The sequence below is a fragment of the Balaenoptera borealis genome (genome assembly GCF_965194805.1).
Source record: "Balaenoptera borealis genome assembly, chromosome: 1".
Classification (NCBI taxonomy): Eukaryota; Metazoa; Chordata; class Mammalia; order Artiodactyla; family Balaenopteridae; genus Balaenoptera; species Balaenoptera borealis.
Window position 1 is genome coordinate 91,402,278 of NC_138860.1, and position 24,457 is coordinate 91,426,734.

A 24,457-nucleotide genomic window follows, 5' to 3' on the forward strand; every position below is an offset into this window, starting at 1 on the left:
CAGGAACAAAGACTCAACACAGCCAAAAAAAACAAAAACAAAAAAAAACAAACCAGTATGGCCATTTTGTGCATATTAACTTAATGTTAACTTGGATATCCCTTTTTGTGTGTGTGTGTGTGTGTGTGTGTGTGTGTTTGTTTTTGTTTCTGGTTCCTTTTTTTAATTGATGTATAGTTGATTTACAATGTTTCAGGTATACAGCAAAGTGATTCAGTTATACATATATATATTCTTTTTCAGACTCTTTTCCATTATAGGTTATTATAAGATATTGAATATAGTTCCCTCTGCTATACAGTAGGTCCTTATTGTTTATCTATTTTATATATACTGGTGAGTATCTGTTAATACCAAACTCCTAATTTATCCCTCCCCTCTCCCTTCCTGGATATCACTTACATATGGTGCTTACTTATAATACAAACTTGGGGAAAAGGTATTTTATGCTTTAATTCTATAACTTACCCTAAATGGGAGGAATGTTTAAAAAAAAAAGCAGGATTAATTTCAAGTAGTGTTTACCTGGTAAAGTGACAGTGATCCTCAATGGGTGAGAGATGGCAGAAGCCCTCACGGGGCCGTTTGTGTGTAGGGAACTTCTGTCATAAACTTCTACGTTACACTGATAAACTCCTGCTTCTTCCTCGGTGGCATCATGGATTAGGAGTTGAGAACGAAATAAAGACTGTGAAACCTTCGTCTTCTTTTGGAACTGGGGTAGGAAGTTCCCCCATTCAATAGTGCCATTATGGGTGATTCGAAGAAGCAGATCAAAGGCTCGAGATCTAGCTGCCTGGAACTGCCATGTCACGGTGAGTGGAACCTTGAGGTCTGAGTAGCCAACCCTCACTATGCAGGACAGGTCAAAGGTGTTGGTTAATTTCACTTGCGGTTGACGGCTCATCAGACTAACTTGTAAACTTGACTCTGTGGGCAGAAATGTGAAACACAATTTGTAATACATTCAGCAAATCGAGGCACAAGTTGTCCTAGTCGTTGCCTCCTCACATTGAACTATGCGTTCATACACTGGGAGTATCAAATACGTGGGGGTAGAAGCTGATTCACAGTACAGTCTGTCCTGAAGTCTGACCTCAATTTTCTAAAGTTGACCCTCTTCTAAAGAGTGTTCTCAGCAGAGACAACAAACAGGCAGTGTTTCTCCAGTCTGCTGCTTAGACAGCTGCTGCTGAGTGGGTGGGGTGCTCCCCGGCCCCACTGGCTGGCCTCCTTCCCTCATCCCCACTCCTGGGTGCACCATCACTCTTTTGCACCTGCTCCAGGAGACTCTGCCATCCCAGGGCTGCAGCTGTCAGAAGCCTGAATGCACGAGGCTCCGCTCCACTTGGCATATCTCTTTTCTAAGTCTATTCCAATTCATAAGATTTTGTTTTTAGCCTTGAATAACAGCTTACAAGTTGCATCCTAAAGATGATCTTTATAAAGACGAGTAAAGGGCTTCCCTGGTGGTTCAGTGGTTGAGAGTCCGCCTGCCAATGCAGGGGACACGGGTTCGGGCCCTGGTCTGGGAGGATCCCACGTGCCGCGGAGCAACTCGGCCCGTGAGCCACAACTACTGAGCCTGCGCGTCTGGAGCCCGTGCTCCACAACAAGAGAGGCCGCGATAGTGAGAGGCCCACGCACCGTGATGAAGAGTGGCCTTCGCTCGCCACAACCGGAGAAAGCCCTCGTGCAGAAACAAAGACCCAACACAGCCATAAATAAATAAATAAATAAATAAATAAATAAATAAATAAATAAATAAATAAATAAATAAATAAATAAATAAATAAATAAATAAATAAATAAATAAATAAATAAATAAATAAATAAAAAAAAAGAAGACGAGTAAACTTCAGAGATCAGTTGACAGACATGGTAGCCAGAGGCTCTGCTCTGTGTCCTGGGGTACACGTACCATAACTAGGGGATTCAGGGTGACACACAATCGAATTCCACAGCATTCCACTGCAGAGGGAAGATACTGATGATACGTAAGATCAGAAAAGGATTTCCCTGACCCTTACCCAGAGGTTTTACAGTGACTGATATCGTCTGAGTCCAGCTCCGATCTCTGGCCTGTTTCCGGGTCCTCTCAGACACTCTGCACTCATACGTGCCGCTGTCTGTGATGGTGGTGGAGGTGATCTCCAGCTGGAAGGTGGCCCAGTCCGTTTTCTCCAGCCTTGTGTTGCTGTGGTTATTGAGTTCCCTGTAGGAGGCACCCAGCTGCATGGTGCCATCCTGCCCCATTCCAGCCACAAACTCTGGCTGTGTCTGGTCTTGTGGGATGTGCCACCAGGTCACGGACAGGAGACTTTCAGCTCCACCTACCGTGCAGAGAAGGGTTAACGTCTCTCCTTCCCACACTGCTTGCTGCCTGTTCTTGGTAGACACGACCACATGTCTTGCTGTGGATTACAGATTTTAAAAGAAAAAATTATTTCAAGTAAATGAAAATTTTTCTAAAAAACAGTGAAATCTCATTAATTAGGACTTGACTACTTTGTGACAAATCCGATCAGGTTGTTCACGCCTGCACCACCCCCGGAAAAAAAGATATCATCAACACTTAAATAGTGGAAACAGCAGAAAGAATACCAGGAGAACTTATTTACACTTAATTTATAATTTGCCCTAATTTTTAGTGATTTGTTCCTTAGGAACATCTAGTTGGGAAAACATCTGGTAATATTTTGTTAAATTAACTACGGTTGGTGTATGAGGCTGAAAGTAATGAAGCTGTGTTTATTTAAATGTTTAGTTTTTTTAGAATTCAGACTTTCACAGTTCAAAATGACCTTCCTCTCCTTACTTACCTTCCCCCAATTAGTATGTATTCTGAACAGTGAAGGAGTATTGTTAATTATATTTCTGTTCAAAACACTGTGATTAAAAAATAATTACTTGGGGGAAAATGTATATATATAAAAATATATATATATACAATAAATATATATATACATTTCCCCCCAAGTATTTTTTAAAATATATATATAATTACCTATATATATATACATATATATACATTTCTCTTTTTCAAATCATATATTCATTCCTACATATTGTTGAAGGGAGAGCCTTCCTATATCTGAACTATAGTGTAAAACAATAAATGTAAATCTGGCTTCCAGATGGGAAATTCAAGATGTGTAGAAATGCAGACATTCCTTCAACAGATACTTCCTGTGCAAGGCCTTGTCCTGGGTGCGTTGTGGGCAATGTAAAGATCCCTCAAGCTCATGCATCCTAGGCAGCCCAGCCTCCAGCTTCAGGTCAAGGTCACTGGAGTCAGAATTATCCTGGACAACATAGTGGACCACTCTGAGCCTCAATTTCCTTTCCTGTAAATATGGGGGTAATAATAACACCTCCCTTATGCATTGTGAGAGGACTAAATGAATGGCACATGCAAAGGGCTTACTCCAGCTGGCAAGGAGAAGTACCCAGCAAAGGTGAGCTATTAGCGTTAGGGCGTAATGATAGGCACTTTGTGAAAGCAGAGGAGTTCAAAGCCAGAAAAGGAAAACAAAATAGATTTTTTTTCAAATTTATTTTTTCTGGCCTTGTGGGATCTTAGTTCCCCGACCAGGGATCAAACCCAGGCCCTCAGCAGTGAGAGCGTGGAGTCCTAACCACTGGACCACCAGGGAATTCCCAGGAAAACAAAATAGAACTGGCATTAGGAATTTAAATAGGATCTAAATGAATCTGCAAATTGATCTTCCCTGCTGAGGAAGGAGTTCAGTCTTTAACCACTTTATGTATAAATGTATATGTTACAAAGGCAGAATGAAGGCTAATGTCCACAAATAGGTTAATATATCTATATCTATTTCTCTATCTATTACATATATATAACTTGCTTCCAAATTTTGTGTATTAGAGGCATAATTATACTTAATTTTTTTTTCAAGTTAAAAATAGACTCATAACTAAAGTTTAGAAATTAGAGGGGAAATTATTACTCATAATCTCACTACTCAAATATAACCATTATGATTAGTTTCAACCAGCTTCAGTTTTGTTTTGTTTTGTTTTTTTAACTGTGGTTTCCTTAGTTTACTGTGGTCGTTACTGCCTCTCGGTAAGAAGTAACACACTTACCACGCATGTGTAAGGTATACATGCATAGCAGTAAGGAGTACCCTCTTCTGTTTAAAACATTCATGGAGTGATAAAACGCTGCTCATACTTGAAGTAATGGTTTGAGTTTCAAAACCAAATGCTCAACAGGATCTTTAATAAATCTGTTAATAACCTTTTTTTATTCTACGTAAAAAGAAACAGGCTGGACTCCAGCCTGCACAAAGGATTATTTTTAGCTTGGGAAGACCACCTACTTGATAGGCTTGTGATCTGTGTGCCATGAAGCACACCTTTAGGTCTCTTTAGCACAAATTCGTATGTCCTGAGTTTATGAAAGATTTACAGATCTGCTCCAGCAGAGACAGATACACGAAGTTGAGATTTAGCTCTGTGTAAATATGTAAACACGCCTACATAGTTTTTTCTGAATCCTAGCAAGTCAGAACAAATGTTTAGTGTAAAAACTACCACCAACACACTTCCTGGCTCGCCACTCTAGGCCAAAGCTGTGCGTCTTCACTCCCAGCAAATGGGGTGACGGAGAAGAGGATGGAAGGGGAATGCTTCTATCTTTGGAGAGGCCTCCAGTGAGCAAGTACAACAAGGATATCTTCATTTTTAGTTTGTTTTTGTTTTTGATTTTGGTTTTTGCAAAACCAAAAATTTGGGGCAATTCATTTTTCTAGACTTTGAATTTAATATCCAGCCCAGAGGATCCTAATATTACTTGCAGATTTATCAGTTTTCTCTCCACACAAAAAGCACTGATAATTCAAACACGTTTAAGGTCACCCAGCCTTCAGAAACTAAACAAGACCTGAGTGGCCTTCCAGATACTCAGACCCATTTGGATAGGCATCTCACGACATCATAGCAACATGCAGGCAATAGACTCTGCCCACTATCATTTACTTCTTCTTTTCTTACTCTGAGTCATGCTTTGGTGCAGAATTAAGACTTAGTATCAGTTTAAGATAATAGAGAATTGATGAAAGACACCTGAAAGATGTCCCAGGAGTAGGAGGCGTAATGTGGGTGTTTATTTCCCAGGAAGGGGGCAAGTGTAAGCTCTTTCCTCTTAATCTACTCAAAACACACACACACACACGCAACAAGGAGACAGAGGGCTTCATTAATACAGGTGTTCTCTGCTGAAAGAATACCCAATGGACAAAAATTAGAAATAACAGCAAATAGAATCAAAGAATCTAAGACGGCAAGAAGGTACTTCAGGTCAGTCAAATTAGATGGCATTATCTTACAGTTGAAGAAGCTGAGATTTAGAGGTGAAGTACATAGTGTGTTCAGGATCATGGCCCATTTAATGGCTCAGGAATAGGACTCAGGTCTTCAGCTGGTTTGGGTGCTTTCCTTTGAAGTACTCCACTCCACCTCAAAGTGATCTGATTGACACCTGACTTCAGGAGACCTCCCCCGTGTCCATGAAGGCATCCTGTACTCACAAAGGAGGGCATCTAAAAGCAGCCCTATCGTGTCTGGCCCCGACTTCACATACCTGCTGGCTTCCTCAGGTGCACATAGCTGTCTGGTGACTTTTTTTTCTGGAGCACCTGCCAGGAGCCCATCTGAGCTCTTGTCACCTCTGCCACGGCACATCTGTAGGCACCTTCATCCTCTGGGCCCACAGAGAAGATCTTGAGAGAGAAAGACTTGGGGCTTAACTTTGAAACCTGGAGCTGTCCTTGACTTGCTCTTTCTTGATAGTCTTTCTTCAGACCCAGAACTCCACCAGCATCAATGTGGGCCATTTCAATATCATTGAAGAACCAAGTGCCCTGAAGCTGTGGGTCCTGGCCACCGCCCACGACCAGGCAAACCAGTTCTAAGGGTTTTCCTTCAGGAACTGTACTCTCAGCCGTGATGTTGACTTGAAAATCTCTCACTAGGAAACAAAAGCAAGGCAGATATATAGAGAGGCCACTGCATCTATCTTTTCAATACCAGAGAGAGATGCTACCTCCTGTTAGGATAGTACAGGGATTGAATTTCATGTGGGAGATCAGTTCTGAGGAGAAGGTAAGCCAAAGAAATGTCTAGAATTAAAATATGCCCTTGACTACTCTTTAAATCACCTAGAAAGAACAACATACATGATTTTCTGAATGCAATCCTGTTAAGCAAGATGTATGCATAGATGTGTAAAGTACACAGTAATGTATCTTTTTAAATAAAATATTTTATACTATGTTGAATCGATGTAAATTGTGATTTCTTGCTCTCATTTTTGGCTGAGCATATCCAGTGGAATTTTCCGAAGTTAAAAGTGTATGTGATATATGGCAAGTCCACAGCTAACATCACACTTAACAGTGAAAGGCTGAAAGCTTTTCCTCTAAGATCAAGAATAAGACAAGGATGACCACTCTCCCCACTTCTATTCAACATAGTATTGGAAGTCCTAGCCAGAGCAGTTAGACAGAAAAAGAAATTAAAGGCATCCAAATTGGAAAAAAGGAAGTAAAACTGTCACTGTTGGCAGATGACATGATCTTACATATAGAAACCCGAAAAAACTCCACCAAAAGATGTTAAAACTAATAAAGAATTTCAGTAAAATTGCAGGATACAAAATCAACATACAAAAAAAAAAAAAAATCAGTTGCATCTCTATACACTAACAATGAACTATCAGAAAAAGAAATTAAGAAAACAATCCCATTTACAATAGCATCAAAAGGAAGAAAATACTCAGGGATAAATTTAACCAAGGAGGTGAAAGACATGTACAATGAAAACTATAGAACACTGATGAAAGTAACTGAAGATGAAACAAATAAATGGAAAGATAGCCCATGTTCATGGGTCGGAAGAATTAATATTGTTAAAATATCCATACCACCCAAAGCAATCTACAGATTCATTGTAATCCCTATCAAAATTCTTTTTTTTTTCCCTATCAAAATTCGAATGGCATTTTAAAATAGACAAAAACAATTCTAAAATTCATATGGAACCACAAAAGACCCTGAATAGCCAAAGAATTTTGAGCAAGAGCTGTAGGTATCACATTGCCTGATTTCAAAATACATTACAAAGCTACAGTAATCAAAACAGTATGGTACTGGCATAAAGACATATAGACCAATGAAACAGAAAAGAGAATCCAAAAATAAATCCATGAACCTATGTCAATTAATCTCCAATAAGGGTGCCAAGAATACACAACAGGGAAAAGATAGTCTCTTCAAATAAATGGTGTTGAATAAACTGGATATCCACATGCAGAAGAATGAAGTTGGACTCCTATCTCGTGCCATATTAAAAAAATAAACTCAAAATGGATCAAAGATTTAAACGTAAGACCTGAAACTGAAAAACTACTAGAAGAAAACAGAAGGGGGAATTCCCTGGCAGTCCAGTGGTTAAGACTCTGCACGTCCACTGCAGGGGGCACGGGTTCAGTCTCTGGTCAGGAAACTAAGATCCCACATGCCACATGGCGCAGCCAAAAAAGAAAAAAGAAAAAGAAAAGAAAATAGAAGGAAAACATTCTTGACATTATCTTGGGCAATGATTTTCTGGATATGATCCCACAAGCACAGGCAACAAAAGTAAAAATAGATGGTGGGATTGCATCAAACTAAAAAGATTCTGCACACAAAAGAAACAATCAACAGAGTGAAGAGACAATCTACAAAATGGGAGAAAATATTTGCAAACCATGTATTTGAAAAAGGGTTACTAGCCAAAATGGATAAGAAACTCATACAAATTAATAGCAAAAAAAAAAAAAAATCCCCAAATAACTTAATATAAAAACGAGCAAAGGATCTGAAGGGACATTTCTCAAAGGAAGACATACAAATGACCAAAAATGTGGAAAAAGATGTTCATCACTAATCATCAGGGAAATGCAAATTGAAGCCACAAGATATCACCTCACATCTGTTAGAATGGCAATTATCAAAAAGACAAAAGATAGCAAGTGTTGGTGAGGATGGAGAAGAAAAAGGAACCCTTGTACACTGTTAGTGTACAAGGAATGTCAATTGGTATGGGCATATAGAAAACAGTATGGAGGTTCCTCAAAAACTAAAAGTAGAACTACCATATAACCCAGCAATCCCACTTCCAGGTACATATGCAAAGGAAATGAAATCAGTATCTCAAAGAGATATCTGCACCCCTATGTTCATTATTCATAATAGCCAAGATATGAAAACAACCTAAGTGTACATCAAAGGATAAACGTATGAAGAAAATGTGGTATATATACACAATGGAATATTATTCAGCCACGAAAAAAGGAAAAGCTTGCCATTTTCAAAAACATGGATCAACCTGGAGGACATTTTGCTATGTGAAATAAGCCAGACACAGAAAGACAAATATTGTGGAAACTAAAAATGAATACATAGAAGTGGAGAGTAGAATGGTGGTTACCAGGGGTTGGGGGAGTGGGGACAATGGGGAGATAATGGTCAAAGGGTACAAAGTTTCAGTTATGCGGGATGAATAAGTTCTGGAGATCTAATGTACAGCATGGTGACTACAGTTAGTAATACTGTGTGGTATCACTTGAAATTTGCTAAGAAAGATCTCAAGAATTCTCACCACATACACAACACAACCATGTGAGGTGATGGGTATGTTAGTGAACTTGATTGTAGTCATTTCACAGCGCATACAGATATCAAGACATCATATTGTATACCTTAAACGTATACAATTTTTACTGATCTAAATAAATAACATTTTAAAATAGTTTTACATTTTTAAAAATTGTTTTCAAAGAGAGGGAAAAGAAGCACATGTGATGTGTCTCCAAAGGACTCCCTGAGTATAATTTGGACACGTAACACCATCAGGACAATTTTTAATAGAATAGACTAACACTTATCCTAAAAAAAAAAGAAAGAAAACTTCAGTGATCCACTATTGGATCATTGCTTTTAGCAGGGATATATATGGTTATAGACCTCCTCCTACCGGACCAAAGCCCATGTGGAGAGACCAGGAATCAAAATGGAGGCTTCCTGCTTGCTTTGGCGAAGGTGTCAATGGATCATGAAGAGTGACACCGTTCCAAGGAAAAGGGGTAAGGCGGAAGGAGCAGTGACTAAGACAAGGCTTCACATTGGAAATAGGCTACCTGAGGTGCAGGTGTCTGTGGGGAGAAGGCCTTGGAGAGATACACCTGTCTGCAAACGCCAGCTCCAGCACAGCGAGCTAAGGCAGAGCATTTAGCTGAGGCTCAGGGTCATGTTTCAAAAATGGGGACTTGACTAGTTGCCTCAGAGGGTGGTTGTTAGGACTAAATTCGATAATGTATTATAGATAAAGTGCTTACACAGAGCCTGGCAAGAATGGCAACAAAACTATTTCCATGCATGGCTGTGGAATCTACCTAACATTCAACAGATTTTATCCCATATAAAACCTCCCGTGGACAGAGCCCCCAGTCTGTCCTTTCTTATTTATGCTTCCCAGGTGACAAAAACAAAATTTACTCAAACTTTCTAATGATATTTTTGATCCAACAAAAGATTAGAAAAAAACAAAAAGAGAAAACTCCCTGGCGGTCCAGTGGTTAGGACTCCGCGCTTTCACTGCCGAGGGCACGGATTCGCTCCCTGGTCAGGGAACTAAGATCCCGCAAGCCACGTGGCGCAGCCAAAAAAAAAGAAAGAAAAAAGATATCCCCCAAATACCCACTACTAGCTGTTAATGAATTTCCCGAGAAGATAATTACCTGCTGGCTGGACCCTCAGAGTTGTTTGATCTGTCTGCTTTTTCGTGATGGAAGTCCAGGTTTCATCCGGATCCTGAATCCATTCAGTTGCCTCACAGAACAGCTGGCCCTGATCTGAGGGCCGGAGCCTCCCTATGGACAGCCTGAAGGTAGTGACCCCAAGCTTGTCGAGCCGCACGTCACCAGCTGCAAACCTCTCTGTATACAAGGGCCCAGGGAGCAACATAAAATCTTTGGAGAGGGAAATAATCTTGCTGGCTTGGCTTCTTTCTCCATCTTGCATCAGGTACCAGGTGACAGAGAGGTGAGTATGTTGAGCTGTGGCTTTGGATGACTCACAGGTAAGTTCCAATGGCTCACCTTCCTCCTTACTGAGAGTCTGGGAAGTCATGGCAGCAGAGAGGGTATCTGGAATGACTGGATGCAAAGGAATGATTGTAATTGACTGAATACCTGTCAGACTAGCCTCCTTAGATGAAGATGGTGCCCTGACCCAACATCTGTAAAGTACATACTTTGAGTTGGTTTTCCACCAGCCATATGCTTTCCCTATTGCCAACAGGAACATTGGCATCTATATACATACAGACTATGGAACTCGGCAAAGCTATTGGTTCACTGTTGTATTGACCCTGATTTTACGTTTTTAGCACAGGCTGTAGCCAGTTTAGCTATTCAGACACAGAGGTTTTAAATGGGAAAAGCACTGGGAGCTAGAAGACTATATTCTGATCCTATATTTGTCCCTATTTGACTCCATGAATTGGAGGAAGTTACTTCACTTCCTTGGGCCTTCACCTGCTCCTTTATAAAATAAGTTCTGAAATAATCTGTTATAATTTATCATTCAGAGCCAAAATGCAACCCTTACCAAAGTTTTGAAAACGATCTTACTACCCTACCATTCTTTCCTTCCTCAAAGGTAATCACACAGCCTAAGTTTATGTGAAAGCAACACTTAGATTCAAAAATGAATGTTTATTGAGCATCTACTCAGAGCTAACCACTGTGCTAGAGAGTGAGGTAAATGTTCTCTTCTCATGGAGCTCAAGGTGAGGTCAGAGAGGGTCATGTAAGTAGCCAATTACCACATAAACTGGGTGAGTACTAACAACAGTAGTGTGAACAGAGCATCAAGAAAGAACAAAGATGGGAATACTGCCTGAGACAGAATGGGTTTCACAGAAGAGGTAATACCTAAACTGGGTTCAGAAGTATATGTAGGAGTTTGCTAGGCTGAAAAGGGAGTAATAAGATATTCTAGGCAAAGGGACAAAAGGGTAATTTCAAATAATATGACCCTTGCCCCATAGGTAAATATGTTAGAGAATGGAAGTTTGAGAATAATTACTTCCAAGTTAATGACTTACTTCCTTTGGTATTATATTAATTATATATAAACATATATTAAATATATTAATGCTGGCTCTTCTATCAAGTTAATATTCTGCCTCTGAGAAGAGACATACCATGAGAACTCTCAAAGCTTTGTCTAATGCTGTGCTATTATCAACCTATGAATAGTTGCGGGCAAGGCCTAGGAAGACCACGTACTATCTAACTCATCATGACAAAGTCAATTGGGAAAATGCATTAAGAGTTTTAGGGAATATGAGATACCTATTTGTGACAAACTCCAAAATATCCAGAGGGGTATGTGGGCTCTTTTGCCAAAACAAACAGCACAATATAAAGTCATGTCACATTGCAAGGCATCGTGTTGATGGAGAATCTGGCTTCTCAGGGCCTGGCTAGAAGAGGAGGGCCCACAGCTTACCAATTAGATTCGTCTTTGCACTGTAACTCCCATAGTATTTTCCATCAGTGTTGGGTGTGTGACACTCGTACTCGCCAGAATCCTTCATCTGGAGCTTGGAGATGTGCAAAAAGACTGAGTTACCCTGGACCTTCTCCACGTAGATTTCCCTACTTTGCACCCGCCGTGCATACACTGCATAAGAGAAGGTGGCATCCTTGGTGCTGATGATCTGGATTTCTTGGGTCGGGGCTGTCGGCAGGTAAACAGACCACTGGAAATGCTGCTCAGAAGGTCCCCGGTGGCCAGTTACGTTGCAGCCGATGCTGATGGGGTAACCTTCAGCTCTGAACAGCGGTCCTTTCTGAACTGTTACTTCTCTCTGGCCAGTGCTGAGCTTAGCTTGCAAGCAGGAGAAAGAAAGGGGAATAAAAATAGATTAGTGCTCCAGTTCCCAATGTGTCACATTATGTAGCTCCCTGTATTACAATTCTAGAAAATGAGATCGTAGGTTATTAGCTATAATCAACTCAAATGTTCAATACCTTCTTCAGGATGAGGAACAGTGGAATGGCTTGATGAGTTAATTGTTCTTTTATAAGTTTAACTTCCATAGTAATCTCTAGTCTCTTAACAAAATATGTTTAGCTTCATCAATGTAACATGACCACTTTCATAAAACATATCTGCTTATCTAAGTGCACCTGAAGTAAATACGATGTATAATAATTCACCTTTTACATTATTTTATGGGAAAATTCCTCAGTATACTTCCTCAAGCCTCCAATTCCTAGGTACCTGTCATCGAGCTTTTCTCACAGAAATGATTGCTGGAGAGGCAGAGATTATGGCACTGCTCCTGGTGCCATGCTTTTTCCTGCCGGTTGGTTGGAAATATCTGTAGCTCCCGGCCAGGTGTGATGCAAGACTAGCTAAAATTAGCATCTGAAGAAACAGCAGCACTTCCTTTCTATACCGCTGAGGGTTTTTCATTTTGTAATTTTTTAAAGAGCCACTACAGCTTTATTGAAAAGCTTCATAAAAGATGACTGTCAAGCCCAACAGGATCTGGGATCAGATTTAGTTTAGTTGTTCTCTTACCCAAAGTTTTCAGTTGGGACCACTATGGAATGTTTCCTGTTGGGACAAATCTCAAGTATTAGGTTTAAAGGAGAAAATCTTATTCAATGGTAACATTTCCTTTGACATACACATTTTCAAAATCAAGCCTTTTTTAGAAATTAAAAGGTATGTATTTATTTATTATGTTAATATCATAGCCTAGTTTATTTTGTGTAACAGAAAGAACAAAGAACAAATGACAGAGATGCCACAGGGTGAGCTAGATCTTTCCACTCGGGGCCTAGGGCCCAGTGGAAAGACATCAGAAGAGTCCAACAGGGAGCAATTGCTGGTATTACAGAATTAACAGAATAGAGTTCATAAGTAGGCATGGAAGAAGCAGAGCATCTGCTGAATTTTGTGAATCCACAAGGACAAAGAGTAAAGGAGACCAGAGTGAAAAAAAAGTGAGAGAGGGGAAAATGACATTACAGAGACCATGAGTATAGGCTGAGTACAGGAATTTTAGAATGAAGACAATTCTGATAGGAGGGGACCTGCAAAAAAATAGGGAGAAAGAGTAAGAGTCACCTGATACAGTCAACTAAAAATTGCATATGGATACAATCAATGCAAAACTGGAAAACAAACATCCAATCAATCAACCAATCACACAAATTTCCAGTAATCATTTAAAATATACTAATTTATTCATAAATCCCAGTTAATGTGATATATGTATATTATGCTCCTTTTGTAATAAGCACTTAGGAATAGAAGTTAGACCACATGAGAAAAAAATTTTAATTTTTTTTCAAAACATACAACTTTTTATTGAAGTATAGTTGATTTACAATGTTGTGTTAGTTTCGGGTGTACAGCAAAGTGATTCAGTTACACACATATATATATATCTATTCTTTTTCAGATCCTTTTCTATTATGGGTTATTACAATATATTGAATATAGTTCCCCATGCCATACAGTAGTAAAATTTTAAAATATTATTTACCAAAAAATTATACTACAAAGGCAATTTAAAACATTGTCAGCAATGCTAGCCAGTCTTAGACATACATCTTAGAGAAATGTGAGCACTGTACCAGGCTACACGTGAAAAAGTATCCACAGCAGCAGTGTTCATTACAGCCCCCAAACTAGAGACCATTCATATGTCCATCAACAGTAGAACAGGCAGACTGTGGTACGTTCATAAAATGAAATCTTACACAGCAATGAAAGTGAGTGAATTGCAACTGGTTGCAGAAATGTGGATCACTGTGTTTAATGAAAGATGCTGAACACTTCAGAATCTTTTTTACTATACTCTCTACAAAATTTAAAGAAAGGCAAAAAAACCACACTGTATTGTTTAGTGATGCAAACGTAATGGGTAAAACTATTAAAAAAAAGCGCTAGGAAGTAGGTATCACAAAAGTCAGGAAAGTGATTGTGTGTGTGTGTGTGTGTCTGGATGGGACGCGTGGAAAGGTGGGTGGGTGCTTCTAGGGTCCTAGCAATGTTCTATTTCTTGACCTGCATAGTGGTTACATGGTTTTTACTTTTTATTTATTAGTTAAATTGCACATTTATGTCTTACTAACTTTTCTTACATGTTATATTTCAAGATAAAAATGTTTTTAAAAATATGATTTCTGAGGTACCACTAAGATGTTTATGTCAGGACGTGTTTCCACAATGTTATTTTTGGTGTCTAGGCAACACTTAACATTTTTTATGACTTTTCAGAGAGATGGTACCACATGTGAAACGTTTTATTTTGAAAACTAGCACTTCATTTTCTACTGCTTCGCCTACTAATTCAATAAATATTTGTTCAACCACTTATAGTGTTTCTGATGCTTCAAGGACTAAGATATGAAGATGAGTGTGGGATAGTCTCTGACTTCTTGATTTTACAGTTTAGTCAAGTAGGGTGGTAGTCATCTGTCCTGGAAAGAAATATGATAAAAGCGCTTTGAGGAATTTGAAGGAAGGAGAGATTACATTTTGGGGGAGGGAAATAGGTAAGGTATATGGAAGAGATAGTATTAAAAATGGACTTTGGAGAAGGTTATGACAATTCAAGTGGAGAGACAGGGCCTTTTAGGTGAAGGAGATTTCATGAAAAGACTGTATAAGTAGTAATCAAAAGAATTGTTCAGGAAATAGAGAGTAATCAGTTGCATTAGGGGGAGGGTTACATGAAGATTAATAGAAAGAGGTAAGAGTGGGTAGGAATTTTGAGTCCAAAGCATGAAGGGCTTGACTATCATGTTTAAAAGTTTGGACTTGATTGATTCGGCAATGGGGAACCCACTGAAAGTATTTGAAAGGTCTTAGTAAAATTAACCTGATGGTATGTAGGATGATGGAGTTAGAAGTAGACATCAGGTAATGATAGTAGCCCAGGAGAGGAGTGATGAAGGCAATAGAAATGGAAAGAAAGTGGCTATAATTTAAGAGCCACTGTGGAGATAAGATCTATAGAGTTTTTCAGTATCTTAGATGCTTGGAGGTAGAAGGGGTAGATGGAGGGATGGAAGGCAGGAGGAAATCAAAGATGATACCAGGTTTTGTAAGGGTGACTGGGAGTAATGGCACTGTTAACAGGAATAAGGATATCAGGAAAAGGTACTCTTGTGTGTTCGAGGGTGAAGGAGAAGACAGGGCATTTAATTTTGGAAATACTAAATTAGAGTACCATGGAACAAACAGGAAGGAAATCCAGCAAACATTTAGAAATAATATTTAAATATATGTCTATATCTGTAGCTATAGCTATCTATCTATACTTTAAAATCTACTCAACCCTTTGAAAATATTTGTAATCCAGTCCTCTTAAGAACTCTGAGATATTCCCATATTTAGCATTGTCAAAGTTGTAAATGGTGCAGCCAGAACTGAACTTGGATTTACAAATGTCAAATTCCTGGCTGTGTCCATTGTTTCCTCACTGCTTCCTGTAAATGCTTGTTTGTGACTAGGGAGAGTTCTGGGCTGTAGATGCAGATTAGGTCAGCTACATGTAAGCACTGGGAAGTGTTAGAGAATGTAAGGAGAGGGCTGAAGAGAGATTATTAGAGGATCTCTCTATTTAGGGGATAGGATGAGGAACAAAACCTACAGAAGGAAGAATCAGGGAGGGAAGAATCAGGTGGGAGGGCAGCAAGGACACAGTAGCTTGAAAACCAAAGGAGCAAAACAGTCCAAGAAGAAAGAGCTTGTCCGCACTGCTGAATGCCGCTGAGAGGGTAAGGACTCTAAAGGCGGACGAAAGTCTTTTTAGTTTGATGATGAGGAGGTCAGTGGAAATCTTTGTAAAAGAGATTTCCATAGAGCAGCAGCAGAGTATTTCAAGGGTAAGAAGCAACTGCAAGAAGCATAAACTACAAGAAGCATCACGGAGAAGGGAAAGAGAAGAATAGGGTGGCAGTTAGAAAGAGTAGATGGATGGGGCAGAGCAGTGAGGGAGGATGGACACAGGTACCTCTGCATGTCTACGGGCAGAGGAGCTGTAGAGGGGAGACATGGATGAAGCCAGAGAGAGGACGATGAATGTCGTAAGGTGCTAGTAGAGGCACAAGGTCAAGAACATGATTGGGAGGGTACTCAGAAAAGCGAAAGAAACAGTGTGAAGGTTTAATAGGTATTGTGGAGGTAAAAAGGAATGACTGACAGAGGCCAATTCAAATGGCCATGCATGGGGAATCATACATACACTGAAGCATCTTATTATAAATCTGTTTTCTGTGGGATGTTGTACATATCTCTCCTCCTAAAGAGTGAAATACCTCAGAGGACTGACCCGTTGCTTTCTCTTTTAATAGACAGAGGGTTAGGCACCTCTGCACAGCAGGTCAGATTCTTGTTGACTGATGGACACAGAGCTTGGCATTGACATACTGCATTGGAGTCACATTTTTGTAACACGAAGAATTTCCTAATGGTGTTGACTTTTTCCAAACACATTATTGGGATTGCCAAATTTTCTATTTCAGTATTATTTGAATGGAAGCTATTTGACCTATATAAAATGTGGCCAACACCTGGCCACCTTTGATACGCAAAAACAGCAACTTCAAATGCTTCCACCTTATACAAAACCTAGCTGGAGAACATCAAACACAGCAAGCGACTTCTCTTTCTTTACCCATATAAAATCCCTTTTTGCTTGGAGGCTGAGAATGCTTCCATCCATAATTCAGTGGATTTTTTTTTTTTTCGTGAATACAGCCCCAGTAAGACAAACAGTAGCCCCTCCCCAGGACCCTCCCATGTTAATGACTTTTATTTGTAGGGCAGCTATTCAGGGTGAGGGGTGACAGACCAAGCAGACAAAGCTAAGTCCAAGAGCTCATTTACCCATGACCTTAACCTCATCTGGCCCCATATTCTAACAGGATTCATCAGTCTTTATATATTTATTTAAAAAATTAATTAGGACAAGGTATACATTTGCTAAACAATGCAATTGGTCAGTTGATCATCCATCATTTAATTAATTTCCTTCATTATTCCCTCTGTATTTGTAATGACAAATAGCAGGCTTCCAAAATTTTTTTTCAAGTTACTTCCTGATATATATGTTTTTCACATAAAAACTGTGGCTCTACACAAAATTTGTGCTTAGGAAGAGTTTAAATGTAGAAGAAATAAATATATAACCCAGTTTAGGTAATGGTTTAAATGGGGAATTGAAAGGCTTGAAGCTTCCCCTTTTTGAACCTTGGTTATTACTTCCTTTTCCCAGGACTTTCAGCTTACTCACTAGGGAAAAAAAAAAAAAAAAAAAAAAGACAAAGAGAGAATTTGCAGTTGTCTGACTTATTGCACAATGTAAGCCCAGTTTCCCCATACACAAGCCAAACACACGGTGCACAGACACAAAGCACAGACACTTGAGAATCACATTCAAGACACCTGAACAGGACATCAGCCAACAATCCCCAAAGGATTCCACCAGTGAACCTGGTCATTAACGTCTGCCAAGCCAGTCTAGTGGGCATTGATTACCCAGCAACTGGTCCCAGTAACTTCTCCTGCAGGCCACCTCTCACCCCAGCAGGCCCCATATCTGATCTTTACCTTACACTACCCAATGTCTTTTGAGACATGAACCCAATTCAACTCAAGCCAAGGTTTATTAAGCACCCCTTTGAGTTGAATGCTGCACCCTTTTCGTGTATTAGCCACAGCCTTGGTCACACTGATTCTAAGCTCTTCTAGTTCCCCTATTATCCAAGTCCCGTCACTAACTCCATCCAGTCTCTTTAAAGCAGAAGTTGTTAACTTGGGTCCACATGGGGGATGAAAAGGTTCATAAACTTGGGTGGGAAAAAACCCTACATCTTTATTTTCACTAATCTTAATGGAAATTTAGCATTTTCTTCAGTCATGAATGTAGACAACAAACCATAGATATTTTCACATCACACTACATCTATCGCAGATATCTTGAAATATTGTTCATACTCATTACGACTTTGAAGTTTGGTGGTTAATAGACCACCTCCAGATCTTATTATGTAATACATAAATAATGTAGCAAATAAATGACTACATCAAAATTTACTTTAAAATATTTCAATAACCTTATTTCAATATGACTGATTTTCCCTATAATCTTATACATTTTAATTCACACATTTAAAAATTATTCTGAGATGGGGTCTATGGGCTTCACCAGATGCTAGAGAACCCATAGCACTAAAAAGTACCTGCTACCTGCTCTGTCTGCTCTGAAACTATTTCATTCCTTCCCCAGTTCATCTGTTCACCCATCCACCCCCAAACTTCCCCCTTCGCCATCCTGTTCAACCATGTACAAATGCCCCTGGGCCAGCTGAGGTCCTTCCAGGTGCCCCTCAGCAGAGCCAAGTGAATCTTCCTGCCCCTTTCTCAGGCTCTTAGTAGTCAATTCCCACTTCATCTCACAGATGAAGTCCAGAACCTTCTTTCAGGTTAGCCTAAAACTCCTAAGTGCTCTCATGACACTTCCATCCGGCCACATCCCCAAGGCACATTTATCATCTAGACAAGTTCTAACATCAGGCATCACCTCTCAGTCTGAGGAGTTAAGCCTCTTCCTATCTCCAGGGATGAGTTAGCCCAAGAACATAAGGTGAAGGCAGGGCCAGCAAAATCGGCGGCTCTGGCCACACACACAAATGTAAAAACCAGTGGGATCAGATTCATGGGACTCAACCTAACATTGCACCTCCTGGAACTCAAGGATGTCTAGGTAGCCAAGCACATCATCAAAAGTCAAAAATGACTGCCAGCACCAGAGACGTGTGGCATTGTTTTTCCTGTAGAGACCAAACTGTCCCATTTTATCATCCAACAGTTTCCGTTTGACTAGCTCTTTGACAACAGTAACCTACAGAATTATGACACTTACTCAGAAAGAGAAAAAAAGATGCCACTCGTGGGAAGCGTGCCATTTGGACCAGTATAGACCTTTCCTGGTGGTGTCACTGAAGTTGCTCAGACGCTGAGTGACAAATGTTGCGCTCTCACTACAAAGATAAAGGGGAAGCAATAGTGTGGTTTCCAGCCCACTGAGAAACAGAGACGGCTTGCAAAGAGCAATACAGTTTGCTTTATATGGCTCTTTGCTAATCATTCAAATTTACCTACTTAGGAAGTTATCTTCATGGGTAGGTAAACATAGATAGATAAAATAAGAAAAGATGGGCCTCCTCCTGGTTAAATACATATCATTAGGTAATGATAAGGGAATTTAAGTAAACAGAATAAATAAAGAATCAAGCAGCAATTTTCTCTTCTTAGCCCTTACCTCACCTCCCATCTTGGCAGAGGAAAGGACTGAGAAACGAGAGAAGCGCCCCTAGAAGACATGAACCTGGGGAGACATGCGGTGACGGTGACGATAACACACTCTAGGTGGGTGTGTCTGGGTCTGCACAGACTGTATTTTTAATAGTTGATCTTAGAACAGTAAATTAACCTTTTCTAACCCTCATCAACAAAATGGAGATACTAACAGTATGTGCCCCATAAGATTGCTGTGAGAATTGAATGAACTAATTCACTGAAAGCACTTAGAACAACATCTAGTATATAGAAAGTGATCAATGCATATCAGCGACATTTAAGGGAATCTTCATCTGCCCAGTGTGGGCCTGGGCACCAAGGATGGCGGGGGAGTGACTTCACGGACTAGGATTAAGTTAGCCTGGCGCTGAACCCAGGCCAACTTAATCCTAGTCTGCGAAGACAAGACCATACACGGGACGAGCTTACTGAGGACGTTAGTTCCCCAGGCCGAGCCTCCATTTAGATGGGTCAGTAACAGCCTAGTCTGCTTCAGGCCACAGTTACAGCAGATCCCTGTTCCATCCACCTATCCAACAATTTTTTTAATCTTCTGGGTGCTATTTTAAGTGCTGCACATACGAAGCCTTTGTTCTCAGGAAACTTCCGTTTACTCAGATAACCACAAGGTAATTTTGCAAGCACAACAATCAATGGGGCACCTAAAGGGAGCGGGGTGGGGGGGGAAGTGAGTGGGTGGGAGGGAGGGTCAAGATCGGCTGGGCCACATGAGACAACCAGGGAGGAAGGGGGGCCGAGGGGCAGTTGGGGAGAAACAGTCCAGCATGGATAATGACACACCAGCTGTGTCCTCCTTTTGGAGTAAAGTTTGAGGCTGGTGTGAAGGGAGAAGAAGGTGCATTCAGAAAAGGCTGGTTTTCCTTAGGTTCTTGGAGATCTGGTATGATTCTAATAGCAGAGAAGAGAGAAGAAAGGACATTCCACTAGGGAGAAATGAAATGTATAAAGGTACCGAGGCAGGGATGTACAGGCTGTATTTAGGGAACAATTAAAGGGCAGTTTACCTAGAATGGCAATTTCAAACTACCTCTCCAGGCCATTAACCATAATATCAGTGGGGCTTGATGTACAAGAATTTTTTCACCATTGCAGTTGGAGAAGACATGGGTCACCCCCCAGGCACCAAAATTGGATCCCTCTCACAGCCCTCGAATAGGCTAGCCTGGGCACATTTTCACAGTGATGTCAGGGGTCCAAAAGGACTAGGGGAAACACATCAGTACTTTTTAAAGCTTCTACTTGCATCATGATTGCATGCCTTCTACAAGCATCCCTCAGATCAAAGCAAGACACATGGCGAAGTCCAAAAGCCAGAGATGGGTTAATGGACTCCATCTCTTTAGTGAAGGGAACGGCGAAGTGTCAAGGCAAAAAGAGAGGTAGAGAACAGGGGCCATCAATGCAATCAATCTGCTACGTGCACGGAAAAGAAAATTATTTTAGAAATAAGCATTGACCACAGAGACAATCATTGGCAATAAAACAGAGGACGCTGTATTCCTGAAATACATACAACTAAGTAAATGCTATGCAAGTTCTCATTCTTGGCTGTTGCCAATTTTTTTTTCTTTCTATTTTAGTGGCTCCATTTCTGCCAGAATTTAACATTGACAGGGTGATGTCGCTTCTTTTCTGGAGGGAAAATAAAGAAGCTTTCTGTTATCAAGGGGAAAAGAAAAAAGAAGAAGAAAGGAAAAAAATAGAGCCAGTGAGAGAGACAGTTATTCTATTACCTTGGGAACCACTGCAGTGCATTGCAATTTTATCAGTTGAAAGGAATGTAAAAATAGAGTTCCTGATTCAGATGGAGGGAGAAGGCCAGTGCTGGACAAAGCAACACAAGGATGTACTAAAGAAAAAAATCCTTTCTTAAGTTCCTAGAAGATTAATGAAAAGTGATGTATTTTTTTCAGGTTTGACATGCTCAAATATTAATTCCATAAAATTATAGAAATTGCAAGTATCGTGGATTCCTAGCCTAAACATTCAGGCCCAAGAAATATTTAAACGGGTACCTTTTACATGTCAGGTTCTGTGCAAGGCATTTTCACATATGCACTGTTATAGAATAACTCACATCACTATGTGATAGGTATTATTAATACCATTTTACAGATGAGAAAACTGAGGCTCAGAGGAATCAACTAACCTAGCCAAGATTGTATGGCTAGGAAATGGGTGCATTCTATGGCTGCTTTCTTACTTGTGGCTCAGTGCTCTTTCTATTAGCTTGCCATTTGCAAGCTTTCAGAAGGCAGAATATGTAGGACAGTGAGTGACTGGAGGACGGAAAAGAAAACCCCGAAGGGGTCAGCAGGAAGCTGATCAGGATTTTGCTCCTTTTCCTACCTGAGCTCCTATAATTCAGGTCAAAGTGATCGCTACCCCACAGGTGTGGGACTTGCCAAGGTATAAGGAAGCCCTGGGGCTAAGCCTCGTTTCTCTGTGTATGGAACACCAAGCAGTGACACCACAGGAAGGGATCACAGTGAGCTCAGTCAATCCCTCATAGAACAGTGGAAGAAACGGCAGCCTCAAGTGGGCCTGGTTACAACTTGGCCCACCAAGTTGTACTTCCCACCAGCCTGGCTGCACCAGGAGCTGACAGTTAGTTAACCAAGGCTAATAAGAGCTTTTCCAGGTGTGTGGTAACTCCTCCTGTCTGTGGGGAAAAGCCTGAACTAGATTCCTGTGGGCAGAGGCAAAGGCCAGGGCATGGGAAGAGGGGTGCAGGAGGAGATGGGGACTAGAGGATGGCGGCAGCAGAGAAAGAGCAACACATGGGATTCCCGGGCCATTTGCTGTTTCCAAATACTCCCTTGGGAAGAGCTACTTCTTAAATTCCCTGTTAGGGAGTAGCTGACAACGAACTCTGATTTTGAAAAAAGGAAGGGAGGACTCAGAATAGGCCCCAAAGAAAAGAAGAAAGGAGAAGGAATAGGAAGTTCACTTACCTGGGCTTTGGGTACGGGCGAACCCCTGAGATACAGTTGCCCCTTCATGGCTTCCTTGGCCCATAAAGCAGCTCAGGTGCCTCCTACCCTATTAAATAGCCACATTTTCACCCTAGTTTCAAACCGTCTCCTCTTCCTTCCCCTCTTCAGATGTGTGAGTTTCCCGGTGTTCTGTATTCTGCTTGATTTCCTAACTTGCTGGCACTTCAGCCCACCACGATCTGGGCTTGGCTCCACCCAAACATCCAAGGTCACAGTGGTGGACACTGCTCAGCTCTCCCTTGACTTGGTCCTTCTGTGGCACACGGGTATGACCGACCATTGGCAGATCTGCTTGGAATTCTTTCCTACCATCTCTGATAGCACGCTCTGGCTGGGATTTTCTCTCTCCCCTTTGGAAGTTCCTTCTTAGTCGTCTTCTCGATGGACCCCTTCTCCAGGCTTCCGTCATCAGCCCTTTGCCTCTCACGCTGCGTCTGCCTCTCATGCCCCACCTGTATAAGGACAATCACAAATCTGTCTCCACCCCCAACTTCTCCCTTAAGCTCCAGGCCAATTATCTAGCTGTGTCGAACATTTCCACTTGAAGGTCCTGCAGGAAACTCAAACTTGCATCCAAAGCTGAAATCATTGTTTTCTTTTTCACTGGTATTGTCCATTGTGGTTGACTGCACCAGCGTCCACCCAGAACCATGGCTGGCCTCCACACTCCACATCTAGTTATAAAGTCCTACCAGTTTTCCCTAAAATCCTTAATGAATTCATTCTACCTGCTGCTGTTGCAATTGAGAGCTGCGATTTTTCACCTGGATTAACGCAGTTCATCTTCTAACCTTGTCTGCACCCCGGCCCCTTCCACCAGAGTAACCTAAAATGCAAACAGAGCCATGCACTGTCCTGATTAAAGGGTTTCAATGGCTCCCCCAAAGTTCTAGACGATCAAGTCCAAACTCCTTGACTTGACCTTTACGAGCTGACCCTTGAGAACTCTCTCCTACCACCTCACCCTTCAGACACAGAACCTCTGTATTTCTCTGAACGTATCTTACCATCCTGTTTAACTTTGTATATGCTATCCCCTCTGCTTAGAGACCCCTCTACCTGGTATATGCCTATTCATTAAAAAAATTTAAAATCTAGGTTTGCATCTCCTACGCAAAACCTTTCTTGACACCTTAGAAAGTTCACCATTCCCTCCTCTATCTCTGTCAGTGAACTCCTATAATTTTACTTACTATACGTAATAAAATGAATTATTTACATGCCTCCCTCTCCTGCAAGACCATGAATTTCCTAAGGGCAGGGGCCAGTTCTTACTCATCTTTCTATCTCTTCAAAAAATACTGAATGGCTAAAATAGTCAGGCACTGTAGCTGGTATAGTGATTTAGAACATGTACAGACTTTGAAGTCAGAAAGACCTGCATTCAAATCTTGAGCAAATTAGTTTCTTTAAGTCTCAATTTCCTCATCTATAAGAATAGGGACAGTAACAGTAGAAACTCATAATTAGAGCTGTTAGTTGATCAATTAACAGAAAAGTCAGGTAAAGACAGGAATCATAAAAAGACACTTATATTTCTTAACAATTTTATTTTCACCTCAATCATATACATATATATTTGTTCACCGATCTCTTAACACAGGCCCAGGGCTTTCCTTTGAGTATAGGTCTGTTGTCTGGAGTCTCCTCACCTTTTTGCATAAACCAAACCTATGTCTTCTGCTACAACTTTCAGGTTTGTTTTATTTTTTATTTTATTTTATTTTATTTTATTTTTTTTTTTTTTATTTTTTATTTTTTATTTTATTTTTTAAAGCCTTTATTGAATTTGTTACGATTTTGCTTCTGTTTACGTGTATTTATAGTTGCTGAATGCAAATTGTGGTGTGTGCTTCGGTGAATGGAATTTCAGGCTCTCCCTGTGCACAGCCAGTGGGCGAAGGTCACCTTAAATGACTCTTTCTTCCCATTTGTCTGTTGATCCCCAAACCAGTTGCTTTTTTCCAGTTGCTTCCC

The 24,457-nt window shown here is 40.6% G+C and overlaps 1 protein-coding gene across 2 annotated transcripts in view; it reads right to left on the reverse strand.

The window, feature by feature from the left end:
• Positions 1 to 24,228, reverse strand: part of CD101 (CD101 molecule) — a 44,418-nt gene extending 20,190 nt beyond the window's left edge. The window contains exons 1-6 of one of the 2 annotated variants that reach the window (XM_082368952.1): positions 22,439 to 24,228; positions 11,583 to 11,963; positions 9,806 to 10,222; positions 5,609 to 5,995; positions 2,031 to 2,414; positions 526 to 930 (exon numbers count right to left, since the gene is read on the reverse strand). In XM_082368952.1, the coding sequence (XP_082225078.1) occupies positions 526 to 930; positions 2,031 to 2,414; positions 5,609 to 5,995; positions 9,806 to 10,222; positions 11,583 to 11,963; positions 22,439 to 22,502 (2,038 nt within the window). In that variant the 5' untranslated portion in view covers positions 22,503 to 24,228. Of the gene's footprint in view, positions 1 to 525; positions 931 to 2,030; positions 2,415 to 5,608; positions 5,996 to 9,805; positions 10,223 to 11,582; positions 11,964 to 19,026; positions 19,562 to 22,438 lie in introns of those variants that run through there. The other variant, XM_082368953.1, reaches the window with a different exon arrangement.
• Between the last annotated feature and the right edge of the window lie 229 nt (positions 24,229 to 24,457).